At 55.3% G+C, this 21,666-nt stretch overlaps 1 protein-coding gene across 8 annotated transcripts in view; it reads left to right on the plus strand.

The window, feature by feature from the left end:
• Window positions 1–21,299, plus strand: part of LOC130678906 (anthrax toxin receptor-like) — a 39,120-nt gene extending 17,821 nt beyond the window's left edge. For 6 of the 8 annotated variants that reach the window (XM_057493653.1, XM_057493656.1, XM_057493657.1 and 3 more), the window contains 13 exons: window positions 1,143–1,214; window positions 2,386–2,457; window positions 3,668–3,749; window positions 3,862–3,895; window positions 4,894–4,973; window positions 5,056–5,124; window positions 5,494–5,574; window positions 5,660–5,720; window positions 9,823–9,915; window positions 11,056–11,125; window positions 11,693–11,783; window positions 13,307–13,523; window positions 20,691–21,299. In XM_057493653.1, coding sequence (XP_057349636.1) covers window positions 1,143–1,214; window positions 2,386–2,457; window positions 3,668–3,749; window positions 3,862–3,895; window positions 4,894–4,973; window positions 5,056–5,124; window positions 5,494–5,574; window positions 5,660–5,720; window positions 9,823–9,915; window positions 11,056–11,125; window positions 11,693–11,783; window positions 13,307–13,523; window positions 20,691–20,698 — 1,030 coding nt within the window. In that variant the 3' untranslated portion in view covers window positions 20,699–21,299. Of the gene's footprint in view, window positions 1–1,142; window positions 1,215–2,385; window positions 2,458–3,667; window positions 3,750–3,861; window positions 3,896–4,893; window positions 4,974–5,055; window positions 5,125–5,493; window positions 5,575–5,659; window positions 5,721–9,822; window positions 9,916–11,055; window positions 11,126–11,692; window positions 11,784–13,306; window positions 13,524–15,620; window positions 15,857–20,690 lie in introns of all 8 variants that reach the window. The other 2 variants (XR_008994258.1, XR_008994259.1) reach the window with 2 other exon arrangements.
• The last annotated feature ends 367 nt before the right edge of the window (window positions 21,300–21,666 follow it).

Consider the following 21,666-nt stretch of genomic DNA (forward strand, 5'->3'; position numbering starts at 1 on the left):
GCTAGTGGTTCCCACCTTGGGCTTGGGTTGGGGTCTGAATGGTCCTGGGGGACTGAGAGCCTCCTTGGGTCAGTCTTCCCAGAGAGGGCCAGTGAGTCTGAAGGGTCCTCTCAGCTGCCATCCTGTTCTAGTGCCCCTGCCCACACCCCGCTCTCTGCTGGTGGGCCTGCTCAGGCACATCTAGGCCCTGGGATGGATGGGGAAGGGCTCAGGGTGCAGGAGGGGCATGTGTAATAATAATAATTGGGCATTATGTGCCAGGCAACGTGCCCTCCCATTTAGGCCTCCCAAACCTTAAGGCAATGGATCTTTCCTTATTTTGGGATGACAGAACTGAGGCTGAGGTGCAAGTGATTTATTCAGTGTCAGCCAAGTTAATTTGCTTCCAAACATTAGACGGTGGGAAGATACTCCCCTCTCCCCCCCAAGGAAGTGTGACATGGGCCTGTGAGAAAGGCACTAGAGCAACAGCTTTTGAGCCAGGACCTCGCACTCCTGCCCCTTTCTTCCCACTGCCTCCTTTGGCTTCTTAAATGCTGGCAGGCAGCCCTCGCCCCTCCGACCACAGCTGGCTCTCCCGGCAGCTCAGGGTGAGGAGTACAGGCCTTGCCCTGAGAGTGGAGAAGGAAGGAGAGGAAGGGGAGCCACTGAAGTCCCTTGTACCCCACTCAGGCTCCAGGACAGGCTGTGCCACACTGCACTGTGCTCCCTACCCCCCACCATGGCCGTCGCCTTGACACTTGCCATTTTGGTTGGCCAGGACTAAATCCTGCCAGATTGTGCAAATGGGAGGAGGAGCTGAGGGTGCCCAAGAAAGCATTTACACACCCACTTCCCAGCCCTGGGCCACCCGTGGGGAATGTGCCTAGAGTGTTGCTGCAGCCACCAGGCAAGACCTGAAACCACGGCAACCTCAGCCCCAGGTCTAATGGGTCAGTTGCTGCCACTCACACTGACTAAAGTCACCACGAGGGTAACCCACTGATTTTACTTCAGGAGCTGTGCTGGCTTTAGCTATTTCAGGAGCTGGGGGCTCTCGTGGAGGAGCTTGCTAAGGGCCTGCAGGAAGGCAGGGAAGGCAGAAACCATGCTCACATGATACATGCACCTCCATCTCTGACTCATGTCTTCTTGTTTTTCAGATCACACAGTGTAAATGACAACTGGGAGTTCACACAGAGCTTTGTGCAGGATTTGGTGAACAGATTTAAAAAGTATGGCTTTTCAGCTCTGTGTTACAGAGCATTTTCCTCTCTGAGTACATTGCTATTTAGATGCAGTGGACATGGGACTGCCTCAGGTCGCAAAGCTCAGGGCAGTGTTCTGAAGCAGGAGAGAAAGACACATCCCATTTGTTTCCTAAGATCTCTGCAGCCTTGCTTGGCTCCTTCCTGGGAGCCAGGCCTTGTTTTCAGGGGCACAGTGTTCCCTGGAGGACCTCATAGATTAGGAACTAGGCAAACTACTTAACACTGTAACTAAACATCTGGACATGGAAATTTTATCTAGATCTTGAAGGATGAGAAATACAGGGTAACAAGAACCATGAAGGTCATTTGAGCAGTAAGGGGTGTATTTGGCTGAACATGATTAACATGGGAAGGCTGGGGGATGAAGCGAGAGGTCAACTTGTGGCCAAGGCAAAAGAGGCCAATAATGCCAGGAGGCAGGTTTGGATTTCCTGCTGTGAGCCATAGGGAGCTCTGGATGATGCGTGATCAGAGACGCTGGTGGCACTCCAGAAAGACAGGACTCCAGCTGTACTCCAGGCTGAGAAGTCTCATAATGGTGGGCAAGAGCCAGGACCAGTGGGGAGCTCATATAGGGACCTGTGGGAACAATGTAACTAAAGGATAATGAGGGCCAGGCGATCAGAAGAGAGGGGCCAGAAGGTGAAAAGGGAGGGGAGAATATGAATGGCTGATGAGGGAGGATAATTTCTTTGAGATGCGGGGGAGGGAGGTGGGGAAGATAGTCCAGGGAGGAGGAGAAGTGAAAGTACCAAGAATTTGACAGGAGAGGAGAGGCCAGCTTGGGAGGGCCCTCGTGGAAGAGCACGAAGCTGCCTATCTCCTTGTGCGTGCAGCAGCCCTGTGTGCGTGTGTGTGTGTGTGAGAGAGAGAGAGGCAGAGAGAGCGAGCAGGCTTTTGGGATTTGGGTCTACAGGGTGCTATGCCGCACTCTGACGAGAGGGCTGCACGCCTTCCAGGCCTCATAATCCTTCACTGAAGTGATGAGAACTTCTGGAGTCCAGAAAATGGACTCCACACGAAAAGAGACAGAATGGAGAACAGGGAGCTTGGTGGGCACCCCCTCCCCGTCGCATATCAGCATCACTTCCAGCCTGTGTGTATAGTTGCTCACAAGCCTATGTTTCCTCCCAAGCCCCAAACAGCGTATGTCGTTCATCACCTACTCGACACATGGCCACATCTACATGAAGCTGACCTCGAACAGGTAAGTGTTTGACTGATCCCCTAAAGCAGACCCAGCGATCAGGCCACAAGGAGGGCCAGGGAGCAGAGGGGGCCCCTGAGCCCGCACTGAGGAACCCACTGGTGTGCAGGCACGGCTGCCCTGGACCCTCCCCTCACTGCCCTCCCTGACCTTCAGCCCTGGCCCCCTGGGCCCCGCTGCCACCTCTGCACTGGCACTGGCTGCACCCCGTGCTAGTAGACAGACTCCTCCCCTCAGAGCCCAGCCCTCCACCTGACCTTAGTCCTTCCCTCCATGCTCTATGCTTTCCCTAGAACAGGCTGACTGTGAAGATTCCCTAATCAGGTGCAGCAGATGTGGGGGGGCCTTTAGGACATAGCCCGGCACCTGCTGTGTCACCTTCTGTCCTGGGCCGCTGGGGAAAGGGGGAGCCAATCAGAACCAGGGAGGAAGGGATGGGTATCAGCCAAGTGTGGGTGCTTCAGGAGGGGAGCACGTTCCCAGTGGGTCTGGTCAGGTGAGCCCAGGAGTGGGTCCTGATCACCAGGCTGGGACAGGGTGCTGGAGGAAGGCCCCGTGGGCCTGCATCCCAGGAGGGTCTAGGTGGGAGGTGGGACGTAATGGAGCTTCTGAGTAGCAGGGAGGTTAAGATTCTCATGGAGGAAAATGACTGGAACCCCCCTGAGAGTGGGAGGAGCACCAGACAGAGCCTGAGGACCCTGCACTGGAGGGTCCCAGGGCCTGTGGACAGGAGGGGCCAGGGTGAGCACGGTGACCTTGCCAAGCGCTGCCTTAAGTGTGCGAGTACAGTGTGCCCTCAGCAGGGCCCCCGGGGGGGCGGTCGTGCTGCTAGTCACACTGTGATGGAATCGCAGTTGGGATCTCCCCGTACTTACCATGGACAGTCAGGGTGGACCCCTGGGGGAGGCCCCTAGTTCTGCAAGGCTTAGACAGAGCAGAGCACAGAGAAGGCCAGGCCTCACCTACGGGCCTAGAAAGCAGCGTCCCCTTGCCACCCTGCTCACCCGATAGGGACTGGGAAGGTGGGAACCAGGCCAGCCAATGCCAAAGGCACAGGACATAGGGCCGGGGCAGGCCTCCTTGACTTGGCCCTCTCCCGTCCCGGCAGGGCTGCGTGCAGTGCAGATGGACAAGGACAGCCTGGGGCTGGTTGTAATAGGCAACCCCTCATTCCATCTCCCACCTTCTCTGATTTTTTTTTTTTTTTCAGGAAAAAAATAAACAATGCTCTTGTCGAATTGCTCAATGTACGACCTACCGGAGCCATAAATATGCAGCACGGATTGGAAAAGGTACAGAACCTAGATTTCTGACATGTGGCTCTGCTTTATCAAGTTCTCAGAGGGTCATCATTGGGTCATCTCACTGTACCCCCAAAACACTTTTTCCTTCATTTTGTTGCAGGCCAATGAGCAGATCGAAAGAACACGAGCTGCAGGTAAGTGAGCTGCTTCCTGCCTTCTTGGCGATGGTGTCCGGGGAAAGAGCCAGGCCTGGGCCTCAGTGAGGTCGGTGCAGACCGTCCCTGGCCGCATCCAAGCTCTGACTCCTGGAGCCAGCCGCTTGCCCTCTCTGAGCGGCAGCCTCCTGCTCTGAGCAGTGGGGATGAAAACCACCCCGTGATGCTCCGCAGCACAGCAAGGGGTCGCGTGTGCGACTTCGGGGTTCCTAGGAAATGCGAGGCGCTGGCCCTGGAGCTGGGCTGCCTGAAGAAGAAAGGGGGAAACCCAGCGGGTCCTAGAGCGGTAGGGCCTCCGTTTAAGAAGGGAGCCTGACCTTCCCCCTTGCTGAGCATACATTCCTCCCTGACTCCTTCTCCCTTCAGCTCCTTCCCTTGGGTTGATGCTCCTGCTCTGTGTCTCCTGTAATATAAAAGTCTTGTGCTTGTCCCAGAAACATCTTCATCTTGGCTGTAGGGTCTAGGAAAGATGTGTGGCCCAGGGAAGGACATTGAGCTGGGGAGGGGGTCTACTGCTCACCTGCCTCTGACCTCAAGCCCTGAGCCTGGGTCTACAGGTGCCCGCGCGAGAGCTGTGGGTGAGGCCCAGAGCTGGAACAGGCCTGCATGGACCTGCGGGAGTCTTGCACAGTAGGTGTGCCCAGTCCTGCTTTTGCTCATCTGGAAGACTGATGCTAATCCTGTGAAATTGCTGAAGTTGCCTTTCAGGGCAAAGGTTGTACCGTCTGGTAGAAGTGACAGTTCTGTAGGAAGATCCCTAAGCTGTGCTCAGCCTCCTCATCTGCAAAGTGGGTCCTGGGCTAGCGGCCCTTCTTGTTGCATGATAAGCTGCAAAGCCTTCCAGACATGTGGGAGGCAGGTACTCCAGTCGGGGTGGCCTCTCCCCAGGAGGGTGAGGTGTGGTGAGCAGTGCTCAGGTCCTGGAGGCCTGAGGCAGTTGCTCTCATTGACCCAGACATGCCCTGCCTCTCCCGTAGGAGCGAAGGTACCCAGCCTCATCATTGTGCTGACAGGTGAACAACTGCTGGCAGAATCGTTTGCAGAGACACAAGTTGAAGTGAGTCAAGCCCATTGTTACCAGCCTTTTGGTCCACATATTTGGACCAAATTTATTATACCCAACACTTCCTCTTTCTCAGGCTGCAAAATCCAAGCAGTTGGGGGCAACTCTGTATTTCGTGGGTGTGCAAAATTATCAGCTATCCCAGGTAATTCTGAGCAGGTAACAAGGGGTGACTTGTGAGTCTAGCTGGGGAAAGCTTAAAGATGGCTCTCTCAGGGTCTCGCAGAGGATAGGCCTCTACCCACCAAAAAGTGCCTGGGGAGTAGGGTCGGGGCCCTCTCCACCTAGGCTGGGCCCAGGGAGTTGAAAGATGTGCAAGGTGGCCATTCACAATGAATAACAAGTGTTGTGTAAGATCTGCACAGCAGAGGTGAGGGTGGAAGAGCTTTCCCTTCCCTGAGGGCGGGCTGCTGGCTGATGCCACGGTCTAGCCCCTGGTGTCTGTCTCCTGGGATGGAGACCTCTGGGTCATCACCCCTGGCTGTGGGCTCAAGCTGTCTACTCTCCCTTTCAGCTATTGGAAATTGCTGGCGAAGAGGATCATGTGTTTGGAGTGGACAGTGGATACAGTGGACTGGAAGACATCGTTGACCCAGTGAGTGAGGGGGGATGAAAGGGGACTGCACGCCATGCCCCTGCCGTTCCCTCCCATGACCCTGCCACTCCTCTCTCTATTTCAGCTCATAGCGAGGTCATGTGTGCAGGTTACGTCTGTGGATTTCTCCGCTATCTGCACTAGAGGTAATAATTGGGGTCGCTGTTGTAAATGCAGGAGTGTATGTGTGTATGTTTTGTGAATGTGCCATGTGTGTGATGGGAGTGGTGTACGTGGTTCCAGTCTGTGCAGTGTGTTTGAGTGCACCATGTGTGTGTGGTGCTTGTGGTGTGAATGTGTATAATGTGGTGTCTGGGAGGATTGTGGTTTGGAATGTGCATTGGGTCCATAGAACATTTGTGTCAGGTACGTATGTTAATCTGTGTGAGGTATGGGTGCCTGGGTGTGCTGGGGGGTGGGCACGTGATGACATCTTTGCCCAGGTTTATAATGGGCTCCCTATCACTTTAGAACACACTGCACAATGGCTTGGTGACCATACTGCAAAATGACCGCCACATAAGTTTAGTGTAATTACTTTCTTTAATCTCACAACCAAAAGGTTAATTAGGAAATTTAAAAAACTTTAAAAAAACCTGAAGGACACTACCAAATGGGACCCAACCACATATAACCAGGACAATATGTCAAACTATTTAGAAATCACCCCAGAAATCCAAGTCTGATTAGTATTTGAAATGTAATTTGAATGGGTAAGGGACCTCCGGGATCATGGCTTCCAAAAGAGCCAGCTGTTGGGGGCACCTGTCTGACTCCCCATCTTCTGAACATGCAGTGTGGAGGGGGCCTAAACCCCACACATGGGGGCCCTCCCTGCTCCTCCTGGGTTAAGTGCAGTCAGTTTGACATCTTCATTTCTGTGATTATGTCTGCTGGACACACAGGCCATAGCATCTGACCAACATGACAAGCCACAGGTGAGGGTGCCAGTCACCATTCCCCATGGCAGCCAAGATGAAGTGACAGGTGCCTGCAACATGCCCTCTACCAGTGTGGCCCAGAGTTTTGGCTCTGATATGTTATACTGCTGCCTTATCAAATGCCACTACACAGAGTGACAGTCACTTGAAAGTACAAAGCAGAAACCTGGACCCCAAAGGAAGTAAAAGAACCCGTTTCATCAGGCTGCACTGGGGATGCAATCAGGGGGCCCTGAGGAAGCAGGCAGGGGCTGGGCATGAGTCTCAAGGGCTCCTCCCTGCCCCTAAGCCTGTACTTCAGCCCATCACAGGTACAAGTGCTCATAGAGGCCACTTACCCACCCCAGGCTGACCACGGAACCTGAGGTCACTAGCTGACAACCTGGAGGGCAAGCACCCCTCTGCTCTAAACCTCATTTGCTGCAGAGGTGGGGTTGGGCAGCTAGGCTACTGTAAGCCCTGCCTCAGTTTCCCACCCATCCTCTGAGGCCCAACTCACAGGAGTCTCACCCTCAGAGCTGCTCCTGGTGGACCACCCCCTCTGCCTCCCTCTGCCTTTGGTTCTCGCCTCTCATTAGTCACTTGTCATCCAAGCTGCACCATGACTTCTGCTGGGCTCTGTCCATGATATTATTTCTATCATGCAGCTTTCTGTTTCCAATCTTGTATTATGCAAAGCTTAAAATCTTCAGCATTGGAAACAATTGTACGATGAGCCCCCATCTCCACTAACTGGTCCTCAGAATTCCTGTGTGACCATATTGTCTGGTCATGTGTGGAACCAGTCCTTGCTGGCTCTCACTCTCTCCTTCAGTGATCCATCTTATTTCTGAAGCATCTCACAGAGAAATACCGACATCAGGCTACCTCCCATGAAACCCTTCAGTCTGCATATCTCAAACTAGGGACTAATGATCGTTGAGAGTTCTCTTTCTGAAATGCAGAAATGGTAACGGTGCCATCTGACAAGGCTGGGAATTGCACGGGACCCTGTGTGAGTCAGCCCATGGACATACAGAATTTAGCGCTGCCCAGGAAAACCCCCTGGATGCCCTCCCAGACAATTGCCTCCAGCCCTGCCCCTGGGGGCAGCTCCCCTCCTGGCATTTCCTCCAGGCAGTCCGCTGCTTTGCACCTCTCCTCTGTGGGCCCACGTGCTATGAATGCTGGCTCTGGCCTGGTGCGCTGGGCACAGTGGTCTGGCATTCATCCTGCCTGTGTATTTGCTGGGAATGCTGGGGCTGTTCACCCCCGGGGGGCCATGCTGGAGGAGGGGCCTTGAATTGTTTTCCTTATGAGACTGGCCATTGCAGGACCCTCTGTGCAGTAAGGGACCCTCCTGCCACCAGCCTGAGTAGCCACTGTCCCTCCACTATGATGAGGGTCCCCATTGGTCCCATCCCACTCTCTCCCAGAGAGAACTACTGTGAGGACTTCACTATACTTATGTTACATACCTGTGTAATGAGAACTTGATTACACGTGTGCACACCTATCTCAGTAAACTTGACAAGGATATTTCCATATTAGTGGGATTATGCACTACATAATATTTTCCAGCCATCTGCACAGCCGTCTGTTACGTTGAAGGACCAAATTAATTTCATTAGTCTCCCTTGTTCAACAGTAAGATTGTTCTGAAGGAGATGCTACTACAAGCTGCCCTGTGGGGTCTTCCCAAGCTTACCTCTCTGCGGGCATGGGCAGGGTTCTCCTGGGATCAGTACCAGCAGTAGAATAGCTGCAGGCAGGGGACACACAGGTGAACAGTGGGTGAGCAGTGTGGGGATTCTCTCCCCGAGCCTGTGCCGCGCAGCACGTGGTGTCCCAGCCCCTACCTGGCCACCCCAGGGCAGTCAGCTCCCGCTGTGCCCCTGCCAGTCCTGGTGGTCAGTCACCCTTCCTCACCGCCCAGCTCCACCTGGCCTTCCCAGGGAGCTGCCTTCCATCCCCGGTTCTTGGATCCCAGGCAGCCTGGTGTAAAACTTTTCTCCCAGAAAGAATGCCCTCCCTTCCAGAAAGGATCTGCCTCCCGTCCTGGGGCTGCAGGTCCCTCTGCACTCTCAGAGCTGGTGGGCAGCAGGAGTGTAGTGGGGAAAGTGCAGCTGCCTGCAAGCTGGCTGTGCTCACTCTTGGATTCATTTTCTTCTTGGGGTTTTTGCTGTTGGAGGAACAGGGTGAGGGCAGATAGAATGTACAAGGAGCAGCTGTCTGGGCAGAGCACAGTCCTTTAACTCAACATCTCTGCTGCTCAAAACCCTGAAACCTCATCCTGCCCCCACTTGCCTACAATTCCCAGAGTGAACCAGACCCCTGAGAGCTGTAGTTCCTGCAAGAGGACAAGTGGCCAAGAGCAGGGCCTGAAGGGCAGCAGGGACACAAGGCCGGGGATGACACATGGAGCAGAGGGGCGCTGTGCACCATTCCCAGGGGTGCCGGCTCCTGCCATGCTCCGGGCTCTAAGCCCTGCCCTGGGCTGCCACACTCCCTGCATGTCACAGACACGGGAGTAGAGGCTGTTGCCAAATTTCCCCACAAGGCTCAGGCCAGCTAGGTCCCCTCTAGGGTTTCAGGCTCAGCAGTCACAGCCCCATGAGTTGAAATCCAGAGGAGCTGCATGGTAGCTGTTCAGCTGGGTCTAGAGCAGAGGTGGCATCCTCTGTGGTCCTCGATTGGGCACTGAGATCAGATCCTGACCCTCTGACTGCCAGGTGTTGGGGGAAGCCACGTACCCTATTGAAACCCCACATTCTGTTTCCACAAGAATGTGCCTGGCTTCTCGGGTTTCCATTCTGCCATAGGCCCCCAGAAAGAGGGGAGGGCAATAGAGAATTGACTCCAGGTGGAAGAAAGTCCCCAGGCCCCCAGGTGTGCGTGTGCAGCTCAGACGTGACACAGGGCTGACTCACCAGGATGTCTTGGCTCCTCTCTCAATTACATAAGGGTTGCCTGGTCCCTGCCTGTGCCCATTAGGGGCACCTTGGTATTTCAGAGCAGAAACCCATGGCTGGGTTTGCCCCAATGGAGGGAACTAGGCTGGGTGCCTTAATGGATGGACTTCATGGGTCACGGGAGGTGGGGAGGGGCCCCTGAGTGCTCGAGGCCCAGCCCAGGCTCCTGAGAGTGGGCCCTCAGTGACCCCTGGGGAGGATCTGGCCAGGGGGTTGCCCAGATGTGGGTTCAGCTACAGCTGCCTCCTCCCTAGAGTTCGGGGGGATTCTGTTTTGGGGGCGGCCTGCCATAGTTGTGATCTGAGGAAAATACCTCAGCGCTTCCTCACAGAGACGTTTGGATATTACTCTTGCAGATAGAGATGAAGTCAAGGTTTTTGGAAAAGGTTTTAAAAACATACAGAAGGATGAAGTTGTCTGTCAATTTCGAATTGGAAAGAAAACCGTAGGTAAGTAGCCCCTCCTTTCCTCCAGTGACAGCTGTCCCACAGCAAGCCAAGCCTTCAAAGCCCATGTTGACCATTCTCTATGTACACACTGAAAATAAGCAACATGGGCAAGGAAGGGGTAACTGGTTGGGAGCCTGAGCACCTGCCACTCGTGCCCAGGACTTAATCGGTCCCCAGCACCATCCCACCCCTGGGAGCAGCCTCTCCTGCAGCCCTGGCGGGGTGTGGGGTGGGGTGTGCCCTAAGAGCTGCATCCCCCTCCCTTTCCTGGGCTCTCACGTCCCTTCAGAGGCAAGGACTCGAGTCCATTAGTCTGTGGGAGGGAAGTCGAGGCAGCCCCAGGGCTCTGAGTCTCTGCCAGGTCTCCCTGGATGGTGTGTTCACTTGAGATTGAAAGGTGATGCCATAAAAAATCCTAAAGAATCCACTCCAAAACTACTAGAACTAGTATCTGAATTCAGCAAAGTTGCAGGTTACAAAATTAATACACAGAAATCTGTTGCATTCCTATACACTAAGGGTGAACTAGCAGAAAGAGAAATCAGGAAAACAATTCCATTCACAATTGCATCCAAAAGAATAAAATACCTAGAAATAAACCTAACCAAGGAAGTGAAAGACCTATACCCTGAAAACTACAAGACACTCTTAAGAGAAATTAAAGAAGACACTAATAAATGGAAATTAATCCCATACATGTAACAGTGGTTTGAAAACTCCTTTCCAGACAATCGTGCTTGTCCAGGCCCCTCTGCGTGCTAGGCTGCCATCACATCATTCTTCTCTCTGGACTGTGAATATTCAATGGGAAAGTTAGTTTGCACCTCTTTGGGGACTTTTTCCCCATTTAATCCTAACCATTCCACACCCCAGACACCAATCCTTTCCCCTGACCATACTTAGCATTTAGTTTTCATTATGAGCTCCCACAAAGGGGTAAGAATGTTCAGAAGGTCGTAGCTAATCTGACAGTTGAGTCAGCAGCACGGTTCTTGGTGTGAGGTAGGTGCTCTGAGGAAGGCAGAGAACAGAAGCCGACATCTGCCAAAGGGTGGGCTCTGCTTGCCAAGGGCCACAGGAGGGGAGATGGGGATGTGGGGACATGTCCATTCACATTATTTGCATGTAAATTTCTTCCAGGAATAGAGGCTGTATCTGTGCAAGATACCTCTGTTACATGTCCAGGACTGAAGATAAATAATTGGGGCCGGTAAGTGAAAAGCTCAAGGAGCAGTGGTCAGTTTTTAGCACTATGACGTGACCAGCGTGGGGGGTGCCTCCTCTGGCCGAGCTGCTCACACCTGTTCTGGGAGGGCTCAGGGCTTCCTCTGCACCCACCTGTGTGGGTGGTCCCCTGAGGGGCTGTGATCCCCTGTCACCCAGGTTCTGTCAAGGAGGGCAGGATGCAGGAGGTGATGGGCCCCAGGGATTGTACCTTTGGCCCAGGCAGCCTTTCAGGGCCAAGCCAGCATACCCTGTCATAGAAAAGAGTTTGGAAGGTGACACCAAACAGCCAGCCTGGCCACTGTGCCCATGGCCACGAGGGCATCTGGGCCATGCAGGGCTCCTCACGGCCCACTCAGCCTTCATTGCAGAGGTTGACCTCATCTCGCCTGGGGTGGGCTCTCCTGTCCCGTGCTGCCTCCTATCTGGTGTCCTGAATGCCCACTGATCAGAGCCATTACAACGAGGACCACTGTCAGGCTGCAGGTTGAGCCAAGTGCACGCACTGTGCCGTCTGGGCTGCTGGTCACCGTCTGCCCTTTCTGCGCTTTAGGGCCGTCTTCATCGATATCAGCCTGAATAATGGCCTCTCCTTTATCAAGACCGATTTTGATGTCAGCAGGAGGAACTGTGTGACTTCCAGGGTAAGACTGCAGCCTCCCTCTGGGACTATGCTCAGTCCATTCACTGGGTGGAGAGACACACTGGGAAGCAAAAGGCAGAAACAATGCCCAGGGCAGGCCCAGCAAGCAGCTTGTGCAGCTGGGCACCTGTGCAGCACGTCACAGCCACTACAGCCCCTTAGCCCTTCACTGGGGAGCTGTGCCCCCACTCTCAGAAGTGCCCTGGGACTCCCTCTGTCAAAGTGTCTGGGGCCGTGCAGCTCCTCTGCTCTGTTGCAAGCCAAGGTTCCCTGAAAGTACATGGCACCAACCACTTGGAGCTCCAAGCAGACTCCGGAACAATGCTGAGACCGGCCCCCTGACTCCCACCTTGCCACCTCCCTGGCCTGGTTAACCTGGTGGGGAGTTCAGAGCTCCATCTGGGTCTGGCTTAGGTGAGGGGTGGAGGCTGGAGGCTGTGTGCAGGAAGCTAGAGTCCAGGCCCTCAAAACTGGGGTCCCAGACCCAGGAGCCCTGGAGGCTGGGACCACCTGTGGCCCTGCATAGTCGAGGTGAATTTCCACTGCACTGGTGCTCCGGCCCAGCTGTGGGTACAGCCCCTGCCACCAAGCCTGGCTTCCAACAGCACTGACACTCCTGTGCATGTCTGTTTATACTTATCCCTGGGTGTCTGCTCACAGATCAGCAGACAGAACTGACCCATTTGCCCATCAGGAGTCCCACCCACTGACAACCGCCCTTCAACAGCCACATTGGGAAAAGGACTCAGGAGCCAGCTGGTGTCTACGCCCAGCACAGTGGCTTCTCCCCCAGCCCTGGCCTGGCCTGTCCTCTCCTCTGGCCTGCCCCCTGGGCACTGAGTCAGTCTCGCCCTGTTCCTCTCCCACTTCTCTGAAGCATCTCACTTGGTTTAACGGTTCAGGACTTGCAGCACCTGACTGCACAGATGCAGTGAGCTTCTCCTTGGCCATGAGTAACAACAGGACAGGAGCCCCCATTCCTTACAGGCCTGCCCTGTACTAGGATGGGCTAGTACTAGAAACCTCACAGCTGTCCACTCACTCGCTCCTACAGATGTGGAAGTGCAGGTTCAGAGGGGCTGAGCGGCTCTGTGGAAGGGGGCAGGGAGGGCGAGGCTGTGGGGAGATACACCCCAGGGTGCTGCCCTGATCCTGCAATCCCCCTTCATCCCGGCCCCAGCAGCCCCCGCTGCACCCCCTGTGTACCTTCACTGGTGTGCTCCTCCCCAGACCCCTGTGCTGTCAGCCCAGGCGTGCAGTGGGGGCTGCCTGTGGCCCAGCATGGAGGATGCCAGACTCCCTGACAGGGCTCTGGGGCAGAGCCTCTGAGCGGGGTCTGTGGCACAGGGCTCCTCAGGGGCCCTCAGGGTCCAGCCCTGGGCTCCTAGCCCCACTGTGCCCTCTCAGAGTGGGGCAATCTGAGTGTAAAGGTGGATTTGGAGGTGTGGGGTGGGATGCCAAGTGATAGGCATCACAGGAAGCTGCCCAGGTATACCAAGGACTTAACACGTGTGCTTTCTTCAGAAGGGGACCCCACCTGCCCTACTGGATGCCGTATCACCAACTGCGCAACAACGTGACCTTCCAGATGCTGTGCCGGGAGACACACAGGATATTGGCCCAGATATAGGGTCTCCCGGTCCAGTTTTGTTCAATTTCAACCCTCTCTTCTGCACTTTGCTTCTCCTGATGCTGTTCTTTATCCTGCTGATGTACTGCATCTGCCGATGCTGCATTCAATGTGAGTGACCCCAGACTACACATCCCTGTGGCCCAGGCCCTCCCCAGCCCCCCAAAGTATCAGGACTCCTGGCTGCCCCAGGATTCCGCCTGTGGGAAGGTCCCATCAGTTCCAAGGTCATCACCTGAGCACATGGAGGCTCAGAGCTGCCCTCCCATTCCTGGGCACACAGCCTGGCCTCTAAGGAGCTTTGTGCCTCAGGCTTCCCTCAGAGAGGGGACCTGTGGGCTGCCCTCCCCCTGAGGAGAAGTGACCCCAGGCCCTGACTCAGGCTTCTGAAGGACTCAAAGGGACAAAGGCCAGGGAGAGACCTCTACTGTGGATCGGAGAAAACACAGATCCTGCCTGGGCAATGATGGCCCCACAGAGGGATTCATCTCCTCTGGGGCAGCTGTGCCTTTACAAACAGACATGGCCTCTGCCCATCTCTGGAGCCCTGTCCTTCCCTCCCAGTCGCTACTCAGGACCATGTTGTGCTGGGCCCCGTGCTGGGCAGGGGAAAGAAATGAAGTGGCCCCAGTCCTGCCATGGCAGCTCCAGATCTGGTGTCTCAATTGTCCTTGGTTCCTGGGGTACTGGGGGAAAAATGTCACCTTCATGGCATGTGGCCAGTGTCCTGCCTAACCAGAGCAACAGCAAAGGGCAGAGGCAGGCCCCAGGGAGGGCGGGCACAGAGGCCTGGCTAGCTGGGCTCCCAAGGACAGGTGTGGGGGCACTGTGGGAGGAAGGACCCCCAGAGGTGTGAGAGGGCAGCACCAGCAAGACACCTGCAGGTCTGAGGTCTGCAAACTGGGGGCATGAGGACAGGAAGCCAGGGTGCTGGGTGGACTTCCCTGAGGGCTGAGCGCAGGGGCGGTTCAGGGTGTGCGGAGGAAGGGGAGGGAGGAGCAGGAGGGGAAGGGGAGGATCTCTTGTCTTCATAAGACATAAAGGCTGCTGATGAAAACCACCTGGTTAGACACCTGTACCAGCACCAAGCATCCCAGGCTGAATGTCTCCCCGGGGACCCACAGGGAAGTGTGGGCTCAGCTCAGGCAGGTGGAGCCAGCTGGCCGCAGACCCGCACGCAGCGAGCACCCAGATGGACACCCAAAGCCCTGTTTTGTCCCTGTGCTGCAGAGCAGGTCCCCTCCTGGGGGCATGGCTGAGCCAGAGCCCTTCTCACCCTGTGTTTATCACTCCATCTTTCTGTTTCCCAGAAGCCGCCACCAAAACCAGACACGGTAGGTCATGTTTGGTTGTGATGGTGCCAGAGCCTGAGGGCACACTGGCCTTCACAATGAGGCCCCCCTCAATCTAGGGAGACCTTCCCACACCCTGCAGCTCTCATGCCCTGAGCAGAGAGAGAGGGGCCCCCTGTAAGATGTGGGACTCACAGTGTCACACAGAGGGCACCCTTCTCGTGCTCCCATCAGAGCCTGACCAAGGGCCTCTGTCACTGAATTAGCAACTCGGGCCTTTCAGCAACTGCTATGATTCCCACTGAAACAAAGGGGCTTTTGTTCAATCCCCAAAGGCCTGTGTGTAGGAGGCTCTTCCATAGGACTCAGGTGAATTATGGTAAAGAGGCTTGGGTTTCAGGACCTGGTCCCCTCGTCTGGGCTCTCATGTATGTGGCGCTGCATTTCACAGGCCTTCATCCCTGAACCCTGGCTGAGAGAGGGGCTACGGTGGGGTTGGCCTTTCGGGGCAGCAGTGCTGGGGAGAGTGGAGGGAGGGCATCTTATGTGCATTAGGCTGTGAGGGAGGCCCAGCCCAGGTGCGCACAGAGCCCAAGTATCAGGTGAGCAGGCATGGCTCACCTCAGGTGGGTGTCCCAGGGCAGGAAATGAGGGTCTGGGGTTAGTGGAAAGTGGGCCTCCCTGTCCGGGTCAGTACCCTGTATGGATGCAGGTGGCCTGGGGAGACCAATCTACCAGGGTCACGTGAGCACAGCCCTGTCCTTGCAAACCCTGGCCACCCTCTAAGTCACAGAGTCCCAGGACCAGGTCTCTCTAAGGGAGCTGCCTTGGGGAACAAAGGGGATGTGATAGAATTTCTTGCCCTTTTGGGGAACAGCCTTATTTGCAAACTAAGAGTTTGCTGGCTTTTCCCTAGGATGGCTCTCTCCTAAGGGACAGGGAGCGACTCCTTGGTCCTTGAGTTCTCCCAGCAAACATTGCAGAGTGGCCAGGAAGTGACAGGTGCAGGGCAACAGCTACAGCATCCCTACCCCAGGAGCTGCCTGCAAGGAAGCAGACACTGTTTCCTCTTTCTAGAGCCTGGCGTCACCAGGACAGAAGTGCCGCACAGTAATTATGTCGTGTTGTAATGAAGGCAAAACTACAATGCAGGTGAGAAGGGTCATAGACAGGTGCTGATACCCCAGGCTGGGCTGAGGGAGGACAGGGGCAGCCGTCTCCTGCCCCACAGACACGGGCCCAGAAGGCCGGGCTTCTGTGGTGGTGAGGTTATGGGTGCTGGGCTTCGATCACCTGGCGCCACAGTACAAGACACCATCCTGGCCCTAGAGGCTTGGGAGAGAGAAAAGGCACGTGGGCTCATATTCCCCCCTCCCACCAGGCTGGTCCCAGCCCCTGGGGCTCCCCCTTGGCACGGGCCCAGGTTCTGGATGTGGGTGGCTGCCCGACAGGTGCCAGTCCGCGGTTCTGGCAGAGCTTGTCGTCCGCCCCAGCAAAGCTCGGGTTTCCCTGGCCCTCAGGTGGATCAGTGAGAACAAACTGAACGGCACGAAGCCAATGCAGGGCAGGGACAGCCGGGGAAGGTCTGTGCCAAGTTCTTTCTGCCATGAACACTCCCCGGAAATGTGAGTGTCACCTGCTGCTCTTTCAGAGGTCCCCTCTGCAGAGTGAGGGAGAGAACTGCAGGGTCCCTGTGACCCACTGGGAAAGGGTGTCGGGCGCCTGGAGGAGGGGCCTGGAGGACCCCCACCCCCAGGAAAACCAGGGCCCCACCCAGTGAGGAGAACCCAGTCCTGCAGGGCCCAGAGATGACAGGGGTGGACGGGGACCTGGTTGGCAGGTGTTGAGGAAGAAAGAGCCCCATGGTGTCTGTCAGGCTCTGCCACCGTCTCCCTGATTCTACATCTATTTTTGACAGATCCTTTCATTCCTCCTAAGCTTCAGATGGCAGCTGAGAGCCATCCTGCTCTCGCTGCAGGCAGTGTGGGGGCCCCAGGGAACCCAAAACACACCTGCCAGAGATAGAAGCCCCTTGCTGGGGATTGTTCTGCCACAGTGCCTGCCCCATGCTCACACCTGTCAGGGCTCAGAGGGGTCTGAGCCACAGGGTCCGGCATCTATAATGCCACCTGCCATTGGGTCCAGGGCCACTTTGTGGTCTGTTCTCTGCCTTCCTCTGGTCCCCACCTAACTCTAGTATCATGAACCTACCCCTTGAGCAGAACAAGGGTCCTCTTGCCTTCTGTGTGTCCCCGAGATGCAGGCCCTGTTCCCCACCTTTCCAGCTCCTGTGCTGTGACCACCCCATGTTTCCTCCTCACGTCCTCTCTTTAGTCACTTTGTATTGCCTCCAACCTTTGACCTTTTCCTCTAAACGTAGCCCATAACTCTCCTACACCAAAAATTCTGATTTGTTCTAAATTCCAAAACTTTCAGTGACTGACCATAATCTCACTCCAAACACACAAGGCTGACGGGCCCCCTGCCCACGGTGGAGGCTGCAGCATGGGGTTGGCAATGCCCTGCGGACAGAGCCAGAGGGGATGCTCCCCCTCTCAAGACAGCAGCCAAGCCTTAAGTTTCCTCACAGCCACACCTGCTTTTCAGGACAAACTGGGCCCCTTGTGTGACTTTGTTGAGACCTGCACCGAGGGGCCACAGGCGTGTCAGCCCACGAATATGTAAGCGGGGCACAGAGGTGCTCCCTCTGGGCTGGGGGACTTTGCTTGTGCCCTTGACAGTTACCCTCAGGCACAGTGGGTCAGAGAGCCCTATATGGGCACCTGCCAAGGATGATGTCCAAGACATGGGGGCATGGCGCTCCTGAGCCTCCGGCTGACCCTGAGCAGGGCCCCCACACAGTCCCGTGCATTGTCATCACAAGGTGTTAGGACACTTATTATCTAGGGCACTACCCAGTTCTTCAAAACTTAGGGCAACAGGCCTGGGGGGGAAAAGCAGGCCATTGAGGTCTCTTGGCCTCCCAAACCACTGTCTCTCCACACTGAGGACCCCACCCTGTGGGTGTGCGGCTCCCTTCAATTCCTGAGACTCTCCTGGCTGCTCAGGCAGGTATCAGGCTTACCAGTTACTAAGGATTCCTTCCTTCCGTTATTGCCTTTGACACCAAGAGGGAAGCCAAACTGTTATAATCATCACCTTAGAATTTAATAATAACACTGACTAATTTTTATTGTGTTCCCCTTAGGGATCAGTTCATAGATCAGAACCATACATAGTTTCACTGTTTCAATCCTCCCAGTAACTGCCCCTGTAGGTTTTACTGGTGTCCCAGGTTTACTAAGATGGCCCTGACACAGAGAGGCCAAGCGACTTTTCCCACATCACAAAGCCTGGAGGTGGCAGAGTTGAACTTGAACCTCACCCCTGGCTCCTCCCTTCTCACTGCCCTGCCCCCCTTTGGGGTCAGCACTCATTTCCTGACGGCTTTATCCCCAAACCACCAGAGGGTGGCCCTACTCAGACCCTGGGGCCAAGGACAGCTCCTGGCTCACGTGGAACTCATCTGCCTGAGCTTCCTCAGCCTCAGACCCTTTGCACGGACTGGGCCGGGACACCTGGAGGACATGTGGTCCCCAGAGTCCTAGCAGGGCTGCACTGGCCACATCCTGGCTCCAATGACTGAGCAGGCAGCATTTAGAAGTTCAGGGCAGCCCCAGAAGCCTCTGCACTTGGCTGATGAGACACACCTGAGGCATGCTTGTGTCCAGCAGGGCCACTGCCTGGCATCAGAGGTTCAGGTCTCCTGTGGAAGGTGGGCTCTCAGTTCTGACCAGTGGACTCACAACCCGGAGATACCATGCAGGGACAACAGAGCCAGGGACAACAGAGCCAGGTAGAGAGTTCAAGCAAGGGGAGGCAAGCGACCAGAGGGTGGACAAGAGCAAGCTGCTAGGATGGCCTTCGTGCCCAGCAAGGTGAAGGTGGGGACCCTGAGCAACTATCTGAAATGGTCACCTTTCCAAGGGCCCAGCTCAGGCGAGGAGGGTAGCAGAGTGATGGGTTCTGGGCTTGTACAGCTGCCCAGGGTTTGGCCAAGCCCCTCAGGACCACCTCTGAAGTCATCCCAGCAGTGCTGTGAGCCCCAAGTGACCACCTGTTTGTTCGCTGGTGGCACAGTGGGGGTCTCAGAGGTCAGGGAAGTGGGCGAGGTCACCCCTACAGTACGTGGCAGAACACAGGATTTCTTACATGAACTGAGCTCGTGCTGAGGAGAGCTGTGCCCTGTGCACAGGTTCCCTGCCTCTCCCCTGCCACAGCCCTGGAGACCCCAGGACTGTAGTGTTCCAGCTGGACATCCGGACCCTCTCACAGGTGCTGGGGTTTTGGCTCCTGCTCTTTAAGCCTTCAGTGTTAGAGTCTAGGCCTCAAGGTAATGATGGGCTGAGAAGCTTTGGTGTCACTGGGCCCTGCAGTTTCTGCAGAGCAGGAAGGACCCCAGCCCAGCCTGATCTCAGCGCCAGCCAGCCAGCCCAGTGTGCCTGGGGGCATGTTACCAAGGAGTGGCCTTGTGGCCTTGCACCTACTAACAGAGGCAGCCTTGTTCACTTCTGCTCTGGCAAACAGGCCATGTCTCTGCCCCACTGCCTTCAAATCCCAGAGGAGTCTCTCTCCTAATGCTCCCTTACAGAGCATCCCTCCTACACACACACACACAGACTCACACACTCACACACACACACACACACACACACACACACTCACTCACTCACTCACTCACTCACTCACTCACTCCTGATTCTCTTCCCCGTTGCCTGAGCCCAGGGCAGCCCATAGTTCATGGGAAACGACCCTCGTAGATCCATCAGGAGAGTCAGGTTCAGGATGGAAATCTTACCCTCTCACTGAACGGGCGCCCCAGGCAACAGAAGGGCTCCCAGCAAGGGTGACCCATGCCACCCCCTCTCAAGGTCATTTCCTGGTACAGCTCCCTGCAGGGACCAAAGCTGTTGCTTACACACATTTAGGGAATTTGATCAAAATGATTCTAAAGTTGACCTGAAAAAATAAACAGTTAAGAATATGCCCAGGAGAGAACATTTAATCTCTTTGGGACCTCCCTGTGGGCACAAGAAGACTGACGTCAGTGCCGAGTAGGGAGATCCAGGTCCAGTGTTCTGGGGGCTGTAGGGCCAGAGTGCCCCCAGTTTGGCCTTAGGAAAGTGGCATGACGGACAAGGTGTGGGGGGGATGGGTGAGTAGAGTCTGCAAATGTGCAGTGGGCTTGAGAGGTCGGGGTGTCACCGGGCCCCTCGTGGCCTTTCATGCACTAACATAGGCAGCCTTGTTTGTTCTGCTCTCGCAAAAAGGTCAGGGGCTAGGCCAGGGGAGTGGACAGCTCTCCAGCGGAAAAGCACCAGGGGCAGAGTGGGAGCTTAGGGACACACAGGGCAGGGTCACAGGCTTTGCATGCATGCAGGCCAGGCTGGTGACAAGTGAGGGCCTTGGCGGTGAGGAGTCTAGCAAGGCAGCTGGGCCCTGGAGCTGGATTCCCAGGAGAGGGGAAGCACAGCTGAAGGTGGCAGCTGCCAGGAGCTTCTTCTCGGGGAGGGTGATTTTGTGAGGCCTGCAATAGGGTGGACCAGAGTCAGGTGCCCAGGGGAGAGGAGACGCTCGAGTAGGCCTGAGAAGGGAGGCCACGGGCCTGGCCAGGCAGTAGGCACACAGGAAGGTGAGAGTGGACTTCCTGCCAGAGACAGAGGAGCCCAGGACAGGAAACGGGCAGAGTGCGCTCTGAGGCTTGATGCAGGAGAGACAGGTTCTCGGAAGCCTGATGTTAGCGCGCTCCATGGTGCCCGTAGGCAGACCTGGCGGGGGGATCAGTGGGATTCGGGCCAGCAGGACAAGGGTGGGCTTGAGAAGACAAGGAACGTGGCCAACCCCATGAGTGAGGGAAACTACGGCCTTCAGCCCCCACTTCCACTGGCTTCTCAGGGACTTTCTGTCTCTCTCCTCTTCCCCACAGACAGGTGATTCTGCTGTCCCCCTGCTGACGCCCGTCGTGGACCATCCTGCCGCACACAGCATCAACCCAGCTGCCATTGCTCCATCCCCAGCAGCACGTGCTCATGGTGCCAGGGTGCCCAACCTGCCCAGCTGAATGATGCCACTCATACCTGCTGCAGCCTGGACGCTCCGGAAAGCCGCCCTGCAACTCTCACCCCATAACACGATCTCTACAGCACCAAAACCCCAATATTGTTTTTTTTTTAATTTTGGTATGATTAATATACACTTAAATGAGCAACATTGTGGTTACTAGATTCCCCCCATTATCAAGTCCCCACCACATACCCCATTACTGTCACTGTCCATCAGCATAGTAAGATGCTATAGAGTCACTGCTTGTCTTCTCTGTAATGTACTGCCTTCCCCGTGCCCACCCCCTACATTATGTGTGCTGATTGTAATGCCCCTTTTGCCCCTTATCCCTCCCTTCCCACCCATCCTCCCCAGTCCCTTTCCCTTTGGTAACTGTTAGTCCATTCTTGGGTTCTGTGAGTCTGCTGCGTTTTGTTCCTTCAGTTTTTTCTTTGTTCTTATACTCCACAGATGAGTGAAATCATTTGGTACTTGTCTTTCTCCGCCTGGCTTATTGCAGTGAGCATAATATCCTCTAGCTCCATCCATGTTGTTGCAAATGCTAGGATTTGTTAACTGTCACTTGAGGAGTATCAGCCCCTTAGGTATCAACCCAGGTTGCTGTAGGACTTGGTGTAAGTCCCTTTTATTTATTTTATTTTATATTTTTATTAAGGTATTATTGATACATACACTCCTATGAAGGTTTCACATGAAAAACAGTGTGGTTACTACATTCACCCGTATTATCAAGCCCCCCCATACTCCATTGCAGTCACTGTCTGTCAGTGTAGTAATATGCCACACAGTCACTATTTGCCTTCTCTGTGCTACACTCTCTACCCCATGATCCCTCCCAC

This window comes from Manis pentadactyla, chromosome 16 (assembly GCF_030020395.1).
Source record: "Manis pentadactyla isolate mManPen7 chromosome 16, mManPen7.hap1, whole genome shotgun sequence".
NCBI classification, from domain to species: domain Eukaryota; kingdom Metazoa; phylum Chordata; class Mammalia; order Pholidota; family Manidae; genus Manis; species Manis pentadactyla.